General features: G+C 38.5%; 1 protein-coding gene across 5 annotated transcripts in view; it reads left to right on the top strand.

The window, feature by feature from the left end:
• The window catches only part of LAMA2 (laminin subunit alpha 2), a 336136-nt gene that overhangs the window by 210009 nt on the left and 107449 nt on the right, over window positions 1-18678 (top strand). For 3 of the 5 annotated variants that reach the window (XM_088053202.1, XM_088053201.1, XM_088053200.1), the window contains exons 19-24: window positions 419-630; window positions 5020-5126; window positions 6145-6408; window positions 9671-9851; window positions 13246-13382; window positions 15838-16071. In XM_088053202.1, coding sequence (XP_087909328.1) covers window positions 419-630; window positions 5020-5126; window positions 6145-6408; window positions 9671-9851; window positions 13246-13382; window positions 15838-16071 — 1135 coding nt within the window. The remainder of the gene's footprint in view (window positions 1-418; window positions 631-5019; window positions 5127-6144; window positions 6409-9670; window positions 9852-13245; window positions 13383-15837; window positions 16072-18678) is intronic. The other 2 variants (XM_088053203.1, XM_014263438.2) reach the window with 1 other exon arrangement.

Here is an 18678-nt window from a genome sequence, read left to right as displayed (position 1 = left end):
CAGGCTTGCTGGTGATTGAGTACAGAATATCTATACATAATGTGCTGTAATACAAAGTATATCTAACATAGTCATATAGTCGTTTGAATTGCAAGGGACCTTTCAAGGTCATCTAATCCAACCCCCCTTCCTCTAGAGTGCCACTAAGATTTCTTGCTATACTTTGTCTCACCTTCAGTCCCAGTGACAAGATTTTTCTCCCACTGAAGTCTAATTACTAGCAGAACTGGCAGGATTTCAGCTGGTACTGTATCTACAGCATTGTTAAAAAAGAGAAGGAGAGAGAAAGAAAGAAGATGCTTAAGACACACTTGAGAGAAGATCAAATCATTTTTGGTGATTAGGGAGGCAACAGAATTAAATATTTCTAATGAGAGGATTATTTAAGGCTCCTAACTGATGATGTCTTTTACTGCAGGTGTGCAGAAGGCTATTTCGGACAACCTCTAATACCAGGGGGATCATGCCAGCCATGCCAGTGTAATGACAACCTTGACTTCTCTGTTCCTGGCAGCTGTGACAGCTTGTCTGGTGCTTGTCTGATATGTAAGCCAGGTACAACAGGCCAATATTGTGAGAGGTGTGCTGATGGATATTTTGGTGATGCTCTTCATGCAAGAAACTGTCAACGTAAGTCATGAACTTTCACAGCTCCTGACAGTATTGATCTATCCCATAACTTTGTTCCTGAGAGGAAGGCTGTGCTCTGTATGTGTGAGCAAGAGACTGATATAGCTCTAAAAATGATACTGTGAATCTGCATCTGGAAAGGGAGGCTTTAGAGTAATAGAAGAACTTATTAAAAAATCTCTAGTTGAAGCAGACATGGGGAAAAAAACAATGGAGTTTTGCATAGGTGCAAAAGGTTATACTAAATGTCAGATCTACAAAAATAAATACAAATAAATTGAAACTATTCACTAAAAAATGCTATAAGCTACCCAGAAAAATCTTTTTCTCTTGTAAGACTGAAAGGAGGGAGTGATGTTTCAGTTTCAGGGTCCAGCTCTGGCAGCCTTCATAAACTGTTTCCCCACTTATATAACCTCAGTAAGAGTTGGGAGGTGCTGCTACTTGCAGATCAACATTCACCCACCTGCCAATCAGACCCTAAAATCTCCAGACAAGTTTTCTAAAATGCTCTGGAGGAAGATACCTGTCAGCAAGCTACCAATTCTCAGCTGAGTGGTAACATGTTATTCAACTACCAGCCCCAGTACATCCTTCCCCATAGTGATTGCAAAAATTATTCAGCGGAGATGAAAGATTATGTAGGAACAGGAGCTTTTCTTTCTGTAGGAGGCAGTGTCTCTCTCTGAGCTGTTGCTGGCACAATTCAGAATGCAGAGCAAGTGCTTTTAACTTAAAAACTTTCTTCATATACTCTTCCTTCACATTCTGAGAAGTGGAATAAAGCAAGTTACAAACTGTCCTGAAAGAGCTGAGCATTTTTTTCACTGTCACAAGGATTTATTTCTGTTTGGTCCATTATAATAAACACAAGAGTAACCCCACTGAGTACAAAGGTGTTATAGTAGGATAAAATATTAGTATTAATATATTAATATTAGCAGGATTAAATTATTAATATTAGGAACATGGGGACCATGTATGCAGTCTGTGAGCAGAGGAGTCTGAGGCTCTGGCATCCATTTCCAGAACTTGCCCTATTAGCAATTTGCAGTCTAAAAGTGTAAATCCAAGGTCACACTCTCCACTCTGGAGAGTGTGTGGGAGCTAACAAGATGCAGAACTGAGTTTCTCAGCTAAGGGCAATAAGCACTGATGTACGCAAAGTCATAGATAACCCTGAAGACATGCCTGTGTAAATGCTTTCTGTACCTACCTTACACAATGCCAGGAAAAAAATCAGACAATCCTATATGTTCTCTCCATAAGTTCACGATGAATGATGTCATATAAGTTACAATGTTAATGTGTAAAGTGATTTTATATTAATATTTCAAAAATTACAACTTCCAGTAGCTTACCACCATTCTTGAGTCATGATGAATGGTGCTTTGACCATTTCCACAGTAGTAACAGGTCCATGAGAAAGAGATTTTATAAGAGGAGAGTTTGGAAAACATACAATTTAAAAAATATATTTAAAATAAATACATGCTTCATGTTGAATTACAAGCTTTGCTTTTGTTGTATCATTGACAGAGCCCCCTAATGTATTCATATCCTTGTGCTTGCAGTTACCTTGTATTCATCTACTCTCTGCCTTTCATGTGGGTTTTCTTCTTTGCATATGATTTTTTATTTCCTTTGCAGACTTCCATGAAGTTTGCCCTGCAGCAACAATATCAGAGGGACTGTGCTTTTACTTTGTTGTTTTCAATTTTGTTCCTTATTAAAAAGCCAAATCCAAGAGTATTGCAAAGCATGAATTTGCTTTCAAATTATTGTTTGAAATGCTTCTTGCTCTTCCTCAGTACAGTACTGTTGTGCGCATTAACCGTTTCAAATGACAGTACAGCTTTATATCATCATAGCATCTCTGAATTTTTTGGTCTATCTATACAAAAACATAAATCTAAGAACAATGAGCAAATGTCCTAAGCTTATTTGGTTTGATTCTAGTAGGCTGTTTTTTGGCGTGAAACAGCGCAGTGTGCTGAAGCAAATACCCGGGGGTTGAGCTGATGGTAATAGAGCTCAGTGCCACAAGATGAATTAAAGCAAATAATCAAGTCTGTCTGTGTTCCAGTGTATAGGTACTACTGTTGTAGGAGAATAAGTGTGTAGTTTCATCATAAATACAAGCTCATAAATATTTATAGAAATCTAGAGAGAATGAAGGGTCTTGACCAGCATCATTTGAGAAGAAAGTAAGACAAATTTCTCCAACAGGCTGCATTGTATTATGACAACTATTTGGAGGTTTAGACAAGAGCTAATTTTCCCAGTAGAGGTGAATGAATGGGAAGGCTCTAGGTGAGATAAATGCAATTTATCAGATTGAGTATCAGTTTATTAGATGAATAGCCCTGACTGTATGTTTCTTCTCTATGTACATACTGCTAGAGCCAAGAAAAACAATCCAAGTCCCGATATTCCAAATTGTTCCTTACCACTGCATTGCACTCAGTCATCTGTGACTGAGTTAAGACACCATGGAGTACTGCTTGAGAAAAAAGATATAAATAGGACAAACTAATCTGTTTATAAAATTGGTGTAAGTTTTCTTTTGATTCTTGTGTTGTTATATGCCTGATAATCAAAACAATTCAAATCAGACTGAGCTCGGGTTTTGAGGTCTGTATAAAAAGGTTGGTGAAACAATTTTAATTTACATTGAGGATTGTAGTTTGTTGAATCTGAGCTTTAGCATCTTCTTTCCTCACTAACCAATTTAATTAAATATATACTCAAAACATGGATATATATGATACTTATCACCATGTATGGTTTGGAGTGTAAGCAGTTTTAAAATATATTATGGTAAAGACAGCTGTATACAGGATGGTAGAGGTAAATTATAGATTTGTTTAATATTGAAAGCTGAAAGGAAAAGATAAGCAATGTTAATTACATGAGAAGTGTCTTTTAATTTTTACTTTTTAAAGATATATTGCAAAACGGAAGGAGATCAAAATCTCTGAAAGTGTTACATGACTGGTATGAACAGCAGAACCATCACATTTTTGTTACTTATTCCAGAATTTTTGCAAACATTTGAGAAACAATGCCATGAACAGAATGGCAAGTCGTAAAGTTGCTTCCATTAAAAGAAGCAACTTCTGCAGAATACCTCAAAAGCAAAAAACCACACACCAATCTTTTCAATTTATAATTGGAAATTTTAAATTAGCAAGTCCAGTGAAGTAATGAGGAAGGTTCTGTTGTAATAATCTATATATAGGAAAAATATAACTGCTTTGTCTCACATAGCACCTTCTGACATGCAAGCATATGACTGCCATGTGTTCACTGCTGGGACACTTAAGTGTTTCTTAAAATGAAGGTGTCAGGTTGAGAAAAAAAAAAAGCAACACATGCAGATAGGGCACTGCAGGAAGGCAAAATGTGCACTGGAGCTCAAGTTTGGAGAGCAGATTGATAATTGGTATAGATATGTGGATTTATTCCCCTTGGGGGGTGGGGGGGAAAGGATGTGCAGGAATCGACTGCAAGGTTATAGTCCCTGTGACAGCGATCACATCCTTGTTCTCTACTGCGAGTGCTAAGGGTTTTTGCCCAAATCTCTGCATGGCAAAAGGACTGAAGAACACAACTTGTGGTTGAAGAACATAGACAGTGATAGATATCTTACTCATAATTTTTCTTCTCCTAAAACATGAGAATTTAAGAGCCAGAAGCATTGGTGTTTTCCTGAAGAAAGTGTTGTCACTGCCTTTTTAAATCTTCAGGAAAGCACTGTGATAAGTTAGGTTGGTCAGCTGGGTTACATTTACTCTGGGAGCTGTGATGCTGTTGCTGAGACAGAAATCCTGGAGAGTCATAGTTGCAGATAATCCCTGGTATGTTTTTCAGTGCAGCCTGGGGCATGAGACCATTACTGCCCCTGTATAGTGTTAACTTTGTACTGGGTTTGCAGCCTGCCAACATTCCCTGATGACTACATGAACAGGGAGTGAACTCCAGGACAGCAGAACCAGCACATGCAGCAGTAGCTTTCCCACTGGTGGAACTACATTCTGTACACACCCTCTGTAAGGGTCTGTACTCTTTTTGTAATTATCTCTCAGCACTACCCTGCCCACTCTGAGTCTCTGGGCATATACTTAGTAATCTGCCCTCCACATCCTGCTTTGATCTGAGAGGAGCATCTAAAACAAACTGTTAATGAACTTGAGGCAAAATTTCTGACTGCAATTTGGAGAAAAATTCCACATTAATCCAGGCAGGTTTGTCAGTGTATGGGAGCAACACCTTCCTGTTTAACCCAGGCTGGGGGTTTGTCAGGGTGGGAAAAGCTGCACTGTAAACATTTGGCTATTAGATTTAGCTTCAGGGAGCACACTGACGTCTCCTTCTTCTTCTCTGCAGCCTGCCACTGTCACATGAATGGCTCCTTCTCGGAGATCTGTGACTCTCGGACAGGCCAGTGCAAGTGCAAAGCCAACGTCATCGGGCGCCGCTGTGACATCTGCAAAGTGAGTGCCCAGAAATGGGGTTTCCATTCTGCTTTCTCCGCTGTCTGTCACAACTAAATGTCATTTGGTTCTGGATAGGCTTTTTTCTGTTTACATTTCACTTAAAGAACATATATAGATTGTTCTTATGTAGAGAAAGGTAAAGTGGTTGCTTTTTAAATTTATTCTAATTGTTTTCTAGAACAGAACCCAAGACAGAGTATTTACATGCAAGGAATGCATTTTAAGCTTCACTGTATCTATAAGTACATTTGTATACATAGTATATATATACACTTTGTATTTGAATGTTTGTTATAAAAAAATTAGTTTAAAATATTGCAGCTTTAGGAGATAGTCCCTGTATGAGGAAAGCTGCAAAATGTCTGATAGCATCTAATGTTTATTTTTTTTAAGAAAGGAGGATGCTAGTTTAGTTCTGCTGGAATGTTCTGTCTTTATGATTTTTTTCTTAGGGTTTCTTCTTGTGTTGTCCAAACAATGTATTATTTTTTAGTGACAGTGTTTTTTGCCTTGACATTGTTTTCCTGTCTCATAAATCACTGCAGAGAAATATTGTTTCATAAACTTTCACAGAGTTGTCTTCAGGCAGCTAAGGAATATGCTGTAGCTGGCTGCACATTTCTCTAGTTCAACATAAGGACTCATGAGTTAGGCCTGTGTCCTCAGAACACCTCCACCTGTGTGTAATTTAAATTACATAAATAATTCTGCAGAAATCAAAAGGATCATTTTCACCCTTTAAAATGATGTTATTTCTGAAGTGATTTGCTCATGCTCCATTTTCAACAGTATTTAAAGAGTTTGTTCAAAGAAAAATTTCAGGTATCAGTGGCATTTGCAGATTGCATAAGGTACCTAGGAAATATCTCAAGCTCATTAATACAGTACTGGTGGTTAATTAGAATTAATCTTTGTTTACTTCAGTGTTTACTCCTGTCTTTATTTCCGTTCTCTTTTATGTGAAGTAGTTTCCTTATCTTCACTTTCTAACAGTGTTTACTTTTCGTTATTAAAGCCCAACTACTTCTGGGCCCCAGAAAAGCTGTTTTGTATACCGTGCGGCTGCAGTGCTTTAGGATCTGTGTCACTGCAGTGTGATATGTTGGGAAGATGTATCTGCAAATCAGGATTCATGGGCAGACACTGTGAAATCAGCAGACAGGTGCCTAAGTTGCAGGAAAATGCAGGAAGCAGTCAGCAGATTCGTGTACCCCCCCGGAGGTGGGGCACCAGCAGCGCCAGTGGGTGCCCACGAGGTGCTTACCGGCCTGCAGCTCTGGTAATGAGAAACTCTGCTTTGCATGGGCTGAAGTCTCCTGTTTGCTTGTGTTTGGAGCTCACACAGGTTGCTTGGGTTTTTAATTTTTAATACCAGTGTTACAGTATAAGAAATGCTCAAGAAACAGACAGGCTCAGAAGACAAGCAGCATTTTAGGATGCTTCCTGATCCTAAGGACTTAATTGTGCAAGTGGTGCTATCAGTGAGAAATCAAACAGCAGACTAAGTCCCAAAACAGCACCATCAACAGCAGTATGCACAAAATGCATGGGAGATGTACATAAATCAATGGAATTGGTAGGATTTTCTTGGATTTTGTAGCATGAACCTTCCTTTTCCAACAATTCAAGAACTAATAGCTTAAGGAGGTTGAAAGAAACAGCTCCAGAGGCAAAGAGTTAAGATCTAATTTTAAAATATTGAACATAACTGGTGTTAAAATATCTCATTAGCAAATATGGCCAGTTATCTGAGACGTTTTTAGCTCAGTGCAGTGCCAGTTATGTGACTGTAATGCCAAAAGTGATAGGAGTGTTCGCTCCTCATCACAGACCAACAAAGCAAGTTATTTCCCAAAAGTAAGTAATTATGGTACAACTGCTTCTAACAGAGCGGTATTTTAGGGTTGTTTGTTCTCCCTGCAACTCAAAACCTCCACACTTATCACAGCCCGCTTGGAAAATACTTGACAGTGTTTTTCATCCTCAGCTAGACTCTGGGACCCATGCTGTATTTGTTCATATAGATTTCCTTGAAGAAATGAGTTTTTTCCAATTAAAATATTACGTTACTGTATTGCCCACACAGTCACTGAAGGAGACACGATATAATGACATATTCAGAAAATCCATTGTGTTTCCTAATTGTTACCTAGGATCTTATCTCTTGTTCAGCAAAAGTGATTCTTAGAATTTCTCTATGTAAGCAAATTTACTGAGAACTTTAACTTTGGGTTAAAGTTTGCATGACTGATCAAAATGTCCTTGTGTGCAGACCTCCTCACAGAATGTAACCCAGCATGGTAGTGGTCTTTTCCAACTTAATGTGGTGTGGAGTGCTGGTGTCAGACTTTTTCTGACTGTTACCCATATGAACAGAATTTATGAGATCCTAGCAAACTTTATTTTGAGAACTGAGATGCATGCTGTGCATTGGTTACTTCTCTGCATTAATCTGAATGTCTGTCCTGAGATTGTGTGTATTCACATTTCTGTGTATCTTCCTGTGTAAAAGAAATCTTTAGAGATAGTCAAGTACTTTAATTGAACCTTGAGTTTAATTAAATGAGTTTGACTATCTCTTTCTCTCTGATATGCTGTGTTTTGTCAGGCAGAAGTATGAAATTGAAAAACATTTCAATATAGAGTCTGGAAATGAAAATCAGTGTAATTCTTTGTTACATGTATAATCAAGCATTTGCTTAGGTTTGTATGATTTGTATGGCCAAATTCTGACCACAGATGTGGTCCTGTATTCTGACACCTATTGGCAGATTCTCTGTGTGAGTGGGGAACTTCTGTATTAACCTCAGAGGTCGTATTTCAAGACTTTTCCATGGAAGGCTTCTGAAGTTTCACAGAATTTACCAATACAAGAGTTAAGGGTTCTACTGTGGAACAAATCCATATAAAACAGTAGTCATAGAATCACTAAGGTTGAGTCCAACCTTTGACTGATTACCACTTTGTCAACTAGACCATGATACTAAGTGCCATGTCCAGTCATTTCTTGAATGACTTCGCCTCTGCCCTGGGCAGTCTGCTCCAGTGGCTGACCACCCTTTCAGTGAAGAAATTGTTCCTTTTGTCCAACCTGAGCATCCCCTGGCATTGCCTGAGGCTTGTGCTTCTTGTCCTGTTGCTGGTTCCCTGGGAGCAGAGGCAAGTTTCCCCATAAGCCTCCTCTTCTCCAGGCTAAACACCCCCAGCTCCCTCAGCCACTCCTCATAGGACTTGTGCTCCAAACCCTTCACCACCTCCATTGCCCTTCTCAATGTCTTTTCTTCTTGTAAGTGGCCCAGAACTGGACACAGCACTAGTGCTTAGCACAGAGGGACAGTCACTGTCATGGTCAAAGCCAGCACAGCTCCATTGATCTGAAGATCTACTGATTTATAGTAGGTAAAAACCAATACCTTATACCTGGGTCACAAAGTAGCACACTATAAAGTAAACATTTTTCACTTTTTTCCATTTATATTCATTAGCAGTGATTTTTTTAATACCTCATTTTTAATATTCTGCCTTTCTATCAAACTCACTGGTAAATTTTATTATTAATGTTGCAATATCAATTTCAAGTGAAGTTATTAATATAGTTTGGATTTCAGTATTCACTGAAAATCATCATGCCTGAAAAACAGGTAGAGAAGTACTCCCATTTTAAAGCACTCTAGCTCAAGACTGAGTTTCTCATTTGAATATCAACTGTGGTTTGTTCCAAGGAGCCTCTGTTGGTTGGTGCAGTGAAACTCATGAGGACTTTTGGTTGAAATCTTTATGCAGAGCTCCGTATCACAGTATACCAATGAGTGTGTCTTCCCTTCTTTACTTTTTGCACTCCACTAGTGAAGTTAAGGAGGAAATTTCTTACTGTAGTTGATAACATCTACTCTGGTTCTGTAGAAACTTTGTCTTGATCTCTGCAAAAAAGAAAGAGTATAGAAGAGAAACAGATACCTAATCCAGAGGTTTTTTTATCATAAAAATAAATCCCTATTATTTCTTTGTATTGTACACAAATACACTATTTCTTTGTTCTTCTAAAGTTATTTCTATATATCATTCTAAAGAATTGCCCTTAAGTTACTGTACACAGACATTGCCTTTGCTCAGAGGAGATAAAATCTAGTTGAGAGGCTTTCCAGTTGAATTGATCTCCATTCATAGCTAAGAATTTGAATTCACTCTCTTAGCAACAAACTCTGCCTGACATAGTCCTAGAACCAGAGATGGGGTATGTATTTCCTGCTGCTGATATACTTTCCATTCCAAGGGAAGCGCAGCCCCATAAGAAATGTGTTACATTGCAGAACATTCATTGTAGCATCAAGTAACATTCTGAAATCTTTATTCTTTCTCAGCAGTGGAGGGCATTTAGTGTCCTTGCTCCAGGGTTTTACAGCAACAATTTAACCTGTTAAAAGCAGTATTTCAGTGGTGAAATGGAAAGAGCAACCCTGATCTCCCTACACTCACAGCTTTTCCTCTTTTCTCCTGGCAATCATTCCATGTACTAACTGCTCTTCCTCACTCTGTGGCAGCCTGGAACATTTGGCCTACAGTCTCCCCAAGGATGTGTTCCCTGCAACTGCAATTCGTTTGGTTCCAAGTCCTTTGATTGCGATGGAGACGGACAGTGCTATTGCCAGCCTGGAGTGACAGGGAAGAAGTGTGACCGCTGTGCACATGGGTTTTACAACTTTGAAGAAGGAGGCTGCACTCGTATGTAAATGTTTTGCACCCAAGCACAGATTGATTTGTTTGCTTGTTTATTTATTTATGAATTTATTCCTAAGATTCTAGTTTGGCTAATTTTGGATTGCCTAACAAATTTTCTTGACAGGGGGTTCATAAACAACCTTGTACATTATTCATTTGACAAGGGTGGTGATTGGCAAGAATGAAAAACCCAAGCAATTTCTGCTATTTTATGGGCAATTTATGACTAATCTACTACATTTAAAAGGAACAGGAATCTCATTTACTCCGTGTAGTGTCTGCCAAAGAAATTCCATGAAGTTCCTATAATTTAGTTAATAGTATCACAGAACTCTGATTAAATTTTTTTTCCAAATCACATCAACTTGCAGGGATGTAAAAAGAAAACAAGGAAAACACAAACTCTCTTTGCTTCTAGTTTTATCCTAAACCTTTGCAGTGTTCTTATATAGGTGATCCTCTTTCATTGCCACAGTCCTTCCCTGTACAGTGGTATTTAGTTCCTTACTAGTGCTCTTTGTGTACAAGAAGATCTTTAAGTAAAACTGTCTGCTATATCCCTTGTGTAAACACATGAAAAGTCTTCTTTTCTAGTTGCTGAAACTCTAGCATTAGATATAAATATACCCAGCCACCTCTTTACCTTTATTTTTGTCCTTTTGGAAAATAGGTCAAAGACTGAAATGAATGCTTCCTATCCTTGAAGTAGTGCAGACTGCTATATCAAAAAGAACCCAATCAATAGGTTTCTTCACAGGAAAATATCCATCTTTCCTGATAGAACTGTGTTTTTCAAGTCTCAGAGACTCATTTAGGTGTGATCACAGGACACATAGATAGTTGTCTAGTGTGACTGACTGCTGGGATACCAGAATGCTGTTATTATTCTTCAAGTATAAAGCATATTCTTTCCAGAAGCAGAAATCACAATGTCTGCTAATCTATTCTTCCTCCTTTCCTATCCAGAATAGCAGCACAAGAAGTAAGCTCAGCTCCCTTTAATTTCTCCTTTTTGCAGTAATGGAAGGAGCATCAAGGCCTTGCGACCCACATTTGTGCAGCAAAATTCAATTTTACCTGCAGTGTGGATAAACCTTGAAACAGGCTGGATTATAGATTATACTTGAAAATGTTGTTCTATGGTGTTGTCTCACACGGGAATGAAGGGTTCTAAACCACTTACAGGTTTGAAAAGTTTAGATAAAGTGGCATCTTAGAAAAGTGAAAGATTGTTTCCCAGGCTCACTGATGAGAGAGATTGAAATAAAATGTAAATGATAACTGCAGTCCTAAAGCCTTTAGCAATCAAATGAAGGGCAAAAAAATCATTCATGATTAACATCTTATTTTAACATGCCACAGGTTAAAAGCATATCACTATTGTGAAACACAGCAAAATGTTGATAACTACAGCTGGGGAAGGAAAATGAGAGGTCTATTAATGAAGTTGCACATTAAAATTTTAATTACTCTCTTGGCAAACTGAAATTACAGATTTTAAGAAACAGCAATGAAATGGCAATGTACTGTAGATTGTACTGTAGAGAAGTAACATTCTTAAATATATATGTGTCAGCCTGTGGTCATCAAATGTTTAAAGCAAGAGAAGCAGCTATAGATATTGAGAAAATTCAGAATTTTGAATGTTCCAAAGTTAAAAGAACAGGTGGAGTGGAATTCTGTTTTCAATGTGCTGTTTTTTCCACATTTATTTTTAGTAGATTTCTTACGTATTCCTTCAAAATGTGACAAAAAATAAGAATTAAATTATGAATCACAAAGAAAATCAGAAATTTAATAGAAGTATATCAAATTATGCTGGAAGGAAAAGTACAGAAAAATTAATTCCATTGTAACAGTTAGATATCAAATAAAATATTGGACCTCTTTTATTTAGTATTTATCCAAAAGGAATATAATTTGATTTTTTCTTGTGCAATATAAATCCATAAAGCCTAAAAAAGCCCTGAAAGCATCGTGAGTGTTGACATTCTAGCAGTAAAGATACAAATTAGATTTCTATTTCACTATTGCTTGCAACAATTGTGTTGTATTTTTTCCCTCTTATTTTGAAAAATAATTGTAAAAGTAAAAATAGGAAAAACATTTGAGTATCCCCTTCCCCTCCCTGCCTTTTTAGCCAATTTTGTGTAAGCCCATAGATGAGTTGTCACATCTGAAAGCCTTGGTCTCCCAGTGAGATGTATTCTGAAACTTCAAGCTACAGTGTGTGAAAATATTTTAAATAGCATGCAGCACATTGTGTTCCTGGCATGAGGAAGGCAAAATTTGCTATCTTCTTTGCATCAATTACCTTATCTTGAAGGCATTGGTGGGGAAAAGTAAAGGTCATTTCTTATTTGAACTACAGATAGGAATTCTATCTTTGCAAAAAAAAAAAACATTTGTTTTCTAGTTTCAATCTGTATTGAAATATTTCACAGTAAAGGAAGTGAGCATAAATGAAGCCCCCAGCAACAAAGTTACATTGCCCTTTAAACACCCCAAGGAACAGGTTATCACGCAGAGTCAGCTGGCTTATGATGCATTTTCTCTTACCTCGTGGGTTATGTGGATGGTGGGTGTGAAAACAACCACACTCCAGTTCTGCTCTTTCGATCACTCGTGTATCTTGTGCCCCATAACTACTTATCACTTACATACCTTGAATGTGTATCTGCTACCAGTGAGTTGTTCACTTAATAATCCTTTAAGAGCAAAGACCACTTATGGAAACACTTCCATAAAACATAAAACACTTCCATAAAAACCTGAAGTGTTTTTTAATTTAGTATAATCTGCAAAGAATACCAGTTTCCCATGGAGAGGAAACAACAGTTTGTTGATGTCCTCCCAAGGCAGAGGATATATAAGCTGAAAAAGAAAGAATTCAAAGGTGAAAAGGAAAACACCTTTTTTGCCCTTTAAGGAAAGTCTCCTTAGAGCAGCAGAAATTTCAGAAGGTATTTCTCAAACTGGTATAGAACAAGAATTGGTATAAACAGACTGCAAGTTCCCTGCATAGATGGCTCAGAGGCCCTCAGGTGGCTTCTTAGAGGAGACAGCATGCACCCGGAAATTGTGTACTAGGACTCCTGTAGTTATGTCACAAGAGTGCACCATCTCAGAAATCTCTGCGCTTCTGCAGTTGGTGGCTTTATTTTTCCTGTTCTGTTCTCATTGCAGCTACTTCAACCAGAGGTAACCTGTGTTTCACTGCTACTTGTTTTGGTTTCTCAGGGTTATCCCTACCTTTTCTGTCCCATCGTATCCACAGATAACTGAGAGTTCATTGTGCAGTAAAGGAATGATCCTAACCCTATTAGGGTCTGTTCTCCAGGTGTCACATACAGGGATAACTTTTCCTCTGCTTTATTTTTTTCTGTCTCCCATGAAGCCTGTGAGTGTTCGCGTTTTGGCAATAACTGTGATCCCATCAGTGGACGCTGTATCTGCCCTCCCAATACTGTTGGAGAGATGTGTGACAAATGTGCGCCAAATCACTGGGGCCATAACATTGTCAGTGGCTGCAAGGTGAGTGGATTCCTATTTTTCTCTATGTGCATTACTTCTTTCACAGTAATTTAGAGCTGGAACAGAGTTTTTGGTTTATAAATCATGGTATGTCTCCACATTGCAAGTTTTGGTGTGAGACTGGTGTAAATGTTGGCAAGCTGTTACTGTTACTGCACTACAGATCTTCTGTCTCAAGTATGCAGCCCGTAACATGAAACACCCTGTAGATTCTGCTGTCACACTGAGTCAGTGTCCTGCTTGAGCCTGATTCTGTTTCATTATAGCTGTGTTTAATGTGATTGAGGAGATTACCACAGTGTTGAACGATGTATGTAGATGTATATTTACAGGTAATCAGCAGTGCCTTTAGGGAACAAATTTACTTTGGCCTTAATGGTGACACCACTGGGGATTTGTATTCAAAGTTTGCTTTACAAAGGCTTCAATTTGTGCATAAAAGACAGCAAGGAGAAAAGAAAAGAAAATAAAAGAATCATCCACCTTAGTTGTAAATTGCACTTTATTCCCATGTTCTTAAAGGGGAAATAAACCTTATCATTAGCCTTTAAATCATTATTATTCCAATATTTGACACAGAGTTAAAATACCTGAAGAGGAAGGAAATAAATAGGAAAATTATGTTAGAATGTTGAGGAGGCCATGAAAGCTGTTGTTAATGACCTTGAGTTGAGGGGTGCAGTATTTGGTTAAGGCTGAAAACTGTGTGAGAAGTTCAAATGCCTTATTCCTCCCTGCTGTGCTCATTGATGATAAGGAATTTCATAGTACCACTACAATTACTCCAGAAAACTCTTTTTGGAACATAGTCATACACCATTGATACTTCTTCTTAAAAGGCTGTTAGTCATGTAGCTCAGGCTGCAAAGAAATTGACAGGAGTGATTTCTTTTTTGTATGTATGAAAAACTCCTGTGAAACCTCTGCGGTGCTGCTGTGATACAGACTCTTGGCTTTTGAAACCAGCCTAATGAGGTTGAAGACCTCCGTTTGAGCTCTGGAGTGTATTCTCTGATTGTCTTTCATGTGAGCACATTAATATGACAGTTCCATGGCACCATCTAAATTAATGATCTATCAGCCCACATCTCTTTTAGTATGTTGCCGCTAATTTCTGCAAAGTGAGATGTGAGTCTCCTGCTTTGCAGACCTTGTAGAAGATTTCCAAGGCTGTTGTAAGTCTGGGAGAGCATTGCAAAAAACTGCATAAACCAAACACAGCATCTGATTGCAATTTAGGCTTTGATATTGTACACCAAGCTATTTCAGAGAATGGTGAATCATTTGCTTTTTCAGCTTTGTGTTCAAATGTATCTTGTAGAATAAAGTTCTTCCTGTCAGGAAATTTTCCTTTTTAGGTTAGGTAGTCATCTTGCAGACTAATATTTAACCAGTGGTTAAATAATTTCTCTGACATTCAGTAAAGATTACATCTGTAGATTTCCTATGTATATCCACCTTCTTTATAGATGGTGTTTTCAGATCAGAGGGAAGGTGCTCTAAGTAGTCATGTAATAAACAGTTTTGCTTAGAAACTTAATCCACATTTTCTTCCTCTCTTTTTCAGCTTTGTGTCTGTAATTTTAGCAAGTCTATCCATGTCAGTTACTGTGGTAACCTGCACTGCTGGCACTGAGTTTTTTTCTGTAATCTGAACTTCTCCATATGATATTCTGGTCATACCAGTGATTACAGCCAATGTCCTGTATTAACTATGCAGTGCTACCACAGTAGTAGCACTGAGGGATTCTTCTGCTCTTTGGGAGTCTGCAGTTTTTCCTGCTACTTTTGTATTCAATATCAAGACACCCTGGAAAATCACCCATTTCTATCCTCCCTTGCCTGTGCAAGTAGTATATTGTGATCAAGTTTACTTCCAAATATATCACATGACTAAATCTCTAGCCCTTACTGTGTAAATTACTGTCATTTAGGAATCTTGTTTTTACAAAGAGGATAGTTACCTGTCTGATGGATGAGTAATAGATATTGAACTAGTTTCCTCTGGAAACATTGAGCTGATTGCTCCTGAGCAATTCCAATTTTAGGAGAGTTTTCTGAACATGCCTGCAGAGAACTTACATAAAAAATACATACTCCTAGAGAGTGCTTGTAGTTTCTGAGTTAATTTTGTCCACAAAGTATTCCAATGTCCTTGACCCTTTTGGGTTTATTTGTTTTCATTGCCTAACTTATCAGTGATAAGTAATACCTAAAAAATACCTGAAAAAATCCCACCAGTGTTGTAAATGTATTTAGTGTAAAAAATCATGTTGAATCAAAATAAATTACTGGCCTTATAATTTACATATGTTATTTTTAGACAATGGAAATTCACTGCTGTGTTTTATTTATAGATACTTTAAAAAGGCAAATTGCTTTTTGGTTGGGTTTTGGTTTTGGTGGGTTTTTTTCAGAAGCACAATTAAAATTGCCTTGTTTCTCTCCTTTTCAGCCCTGTGAGTGCAGCCTCATTGGAGCCCTAAGTTCTCAGTGTGACTTAAATACAGGCTGTTGCTTCTGCCGCCCTGAATTCTCTGGGGACAAATGCTCTGCATGCAGGTTGGGCTACTGGAACTACCCACATTGTGTTGCTTGTCAGTGCTTCCCAGCTGGGACAGATCCACAGAGCTGTGATACAGAGGGGAAGTGCTCATGTATTGATCATTCTGGCCAATGCAGCTGCAAGGTAGGACAATGAAGGTTGTAAACTGATCTTATAACTGCTGAGAAGTTTATTTCAGATTTCATCGGCACTTGCCCTTACTTGTTCAAACCATATATGCAAACCAATCTCCTTGGTTTTCATAGTGCATTTGCAAACTGATGTGGGAGGAGTCCAACTTAAAGAAAGTGCTTATCAGTTGCTTTTTTACATACTGACACTTGCCAGGATAGCATCCTCTTAGGAGGATCTTTAACATCCTCTTTTTTCCCCAATTTTTATTTCTTTCCATTCTTACAGAACCGTTGCCAGTTCATCCCCGTAACACAATTCTTATTCAGATTCTGGGCACAATAAAAGCAAACACATCAGTAAACACAGTATGCCACAGTGCTAAATCAAAGTACATTGAGTTAGAGAGAGTCAATATTTGTCGCTCTAATTAGGAACGGCGAGAAGAACGACATAGACTCTCAAGGGAGTCAGAACAGGAGAATTCCTTAGTTTATTGCTTTAGCTTTGTTTTATAGACTAGTTCGTGGAAAGTACAGAAAGGAAACTCTTATTGGTTAGTAAACTGCTACATCACCATCATTGGTCAGTGGTGAACAACACCCTCTGACTTTCTCTTGCAAAGAAAACAAGAGCAGGAAAACAACACCTGGCGCAGCTGTTTTCTGTCTCTAAGAATTGTTTTGATTCCTCCTTAAAACTTCTCAGGCTACTTTCTCAGGCTGGACTTGAGAAAGCTATAGGGCCTGCAGTTTCTGCAGGCTCCCTGCAGCCTGCTCCAAAGCTAGCATCCACAAATATTCATCATTTCATGAGTAGAATTCACTGCAGTAGTATCTGTTTCGAGTATACTGCATCCAATTCAGGATCACTAAAGCAAAGAATTTTGGCATCATCATCCGCAACATTCTTATTTGGAATTGTGCTTGGAAGAACAGCACACTTAGGTTGTTTAAGAGTTGGCTGGATTGCTGAGCTTACAGGGCAGTAATTGGTGCTTTGATATGCAGTTGGTAGCCAGCAAGCAGAGTATCCCAGAGCCAATACCTTCATCAGCAACACAGATGACAGAATTCATGATCAGCACATTTGGAAATACTGCTGACTTGGAGGACGTCAAGGTTGACATGCTGAGCAGTAGAATTACTGTCTAGAGACTTCTTGAAAAGCCTCATGACTGGGAAAATAGGTCATTAGCTGGAGTGGAACAACCTCAAGAATCAGTACAGTTTGGGAGGAAGAGGCCTGAGTGGCAGTCCTGCTGGAAAACACAATATAAACCAACCATATACTCTCATGGTAAATAAGGCAAACTGCCCACTGATCTGAATGCACTGAGCACAGCAGCCAATACAGCTGCAAGGTAGGACATCATAAAGAGCATGGTGAGCAGGGGAAAGCTTCATCTAAGCAGTGCTCTACTCTCAGTGTAGTTGGTGCTGGTAAAGCTGCACTTGGAAATTATGTCCAGTTTTAGAACTTGATTTGAAAGTGTTGTCGAGGAATTGGAGAGGATCTGGAGAAGAGTCTCTCAGCAGATGATCTGTGGGGATGTACTGAGAGAGCTGGACTCTCTCTAAGTCTGGAAAAAAAGTCTAATAAGAGGAAACGCAATGACAACCTATTAGCCACTTCGAAGGGTAGTTGAAGCAATAAAGTCCTTTCTGATGGCGGCAGAAGATGTAGCAAAGGACAACAGCTGCAAATGGGAGCTTGGGAATTTTGTGTTGAAAATTAGGAAAAAAAAATCAGTTATGCAGCAGTGATACACATTATCCAGAAACATCTGAAATCTCCATTCTAGGAGATTTTCAAGAACTGGCTAGAAAGAGGCATGGGTAATGTGACCTAGTATTGGTGATAGTTGTGCTTCTAGGAGGAGGTTTTTAAAAGTGACCCCTAGAGATTCTTTCTGTGATGTATATTCATTCTTCTTTAGGTATGTTTTGACACAAAGAGATAGTAAAATGGAAGGATTAATTTAAATAATTGAATTGTCAGGTAATTATTTTGTTAAATAGGCAATAGTCACTTAAGTCAGAGTTTTGAGACTCAGAACTGTAGAACAAATTAGGTTGGAAATTACCTATCACGGTAATCTTGTCCAGCACCTTGTCTGAAAGACACTGCTGAGGCAGTACTTCAAAGGACGGGGAGCGATTTCGCAACCTCTTTGTAAAAACTGCTTGACCACCTTCCCATTTTTCTGGTATATTTGAACAGGAAGCATCATGGTTTTTTCACAAGTACTGATTCATTTGATGATGGTACCATAAGAAAATCGAAGTGAGTTGACATCATGGACTACCTGAATAAAACTCAGTGCTGTTTTCCCTGTGCCAGCCTCTGAAATGCAGTAATTGAAGTATCTCAGTTCTTTCAGCCTCTCTTGATACATGATAAGCAGACAGCCTCTATAACCATCTCGATGCCCCATTTCTGGATTAGGTCCAGCATGTCACAGAATCACAGAACTGGTCAGGTTGGAAGAGATCCCTGGAGGTCATCTAGTCCAACTCCTGCTCAAGCAGGGTCATTGAGCACATGACTCAGGATTGTGTCCAGAGTGCTATCTCCAGAAAAAGGAGACTCCACAGCTTCTCTGGGTCATTGTTTTTC

Source organism: Pseudopodoces humilis, chromosome 3 (genome assembly GCF_049639895.1).
Source record: "Pseudopodoces humilis isolate 2021_Gansu_Grassland_sample_001 chromosome 3, ASM4963989v1, whole genome shotgun sequence".
Lineage (NCBI taxonomy): Eukaryota > Metazoa > Chordata > Aves > Passeriformes > Paridae > Pseudopodoces > Pseudopodoces humilis.
The sequence above is the reverse complement of the archived record's forward strand: the minus strand, read 5'-3'. Positions and strand labels throughout refer to the sequence as shown.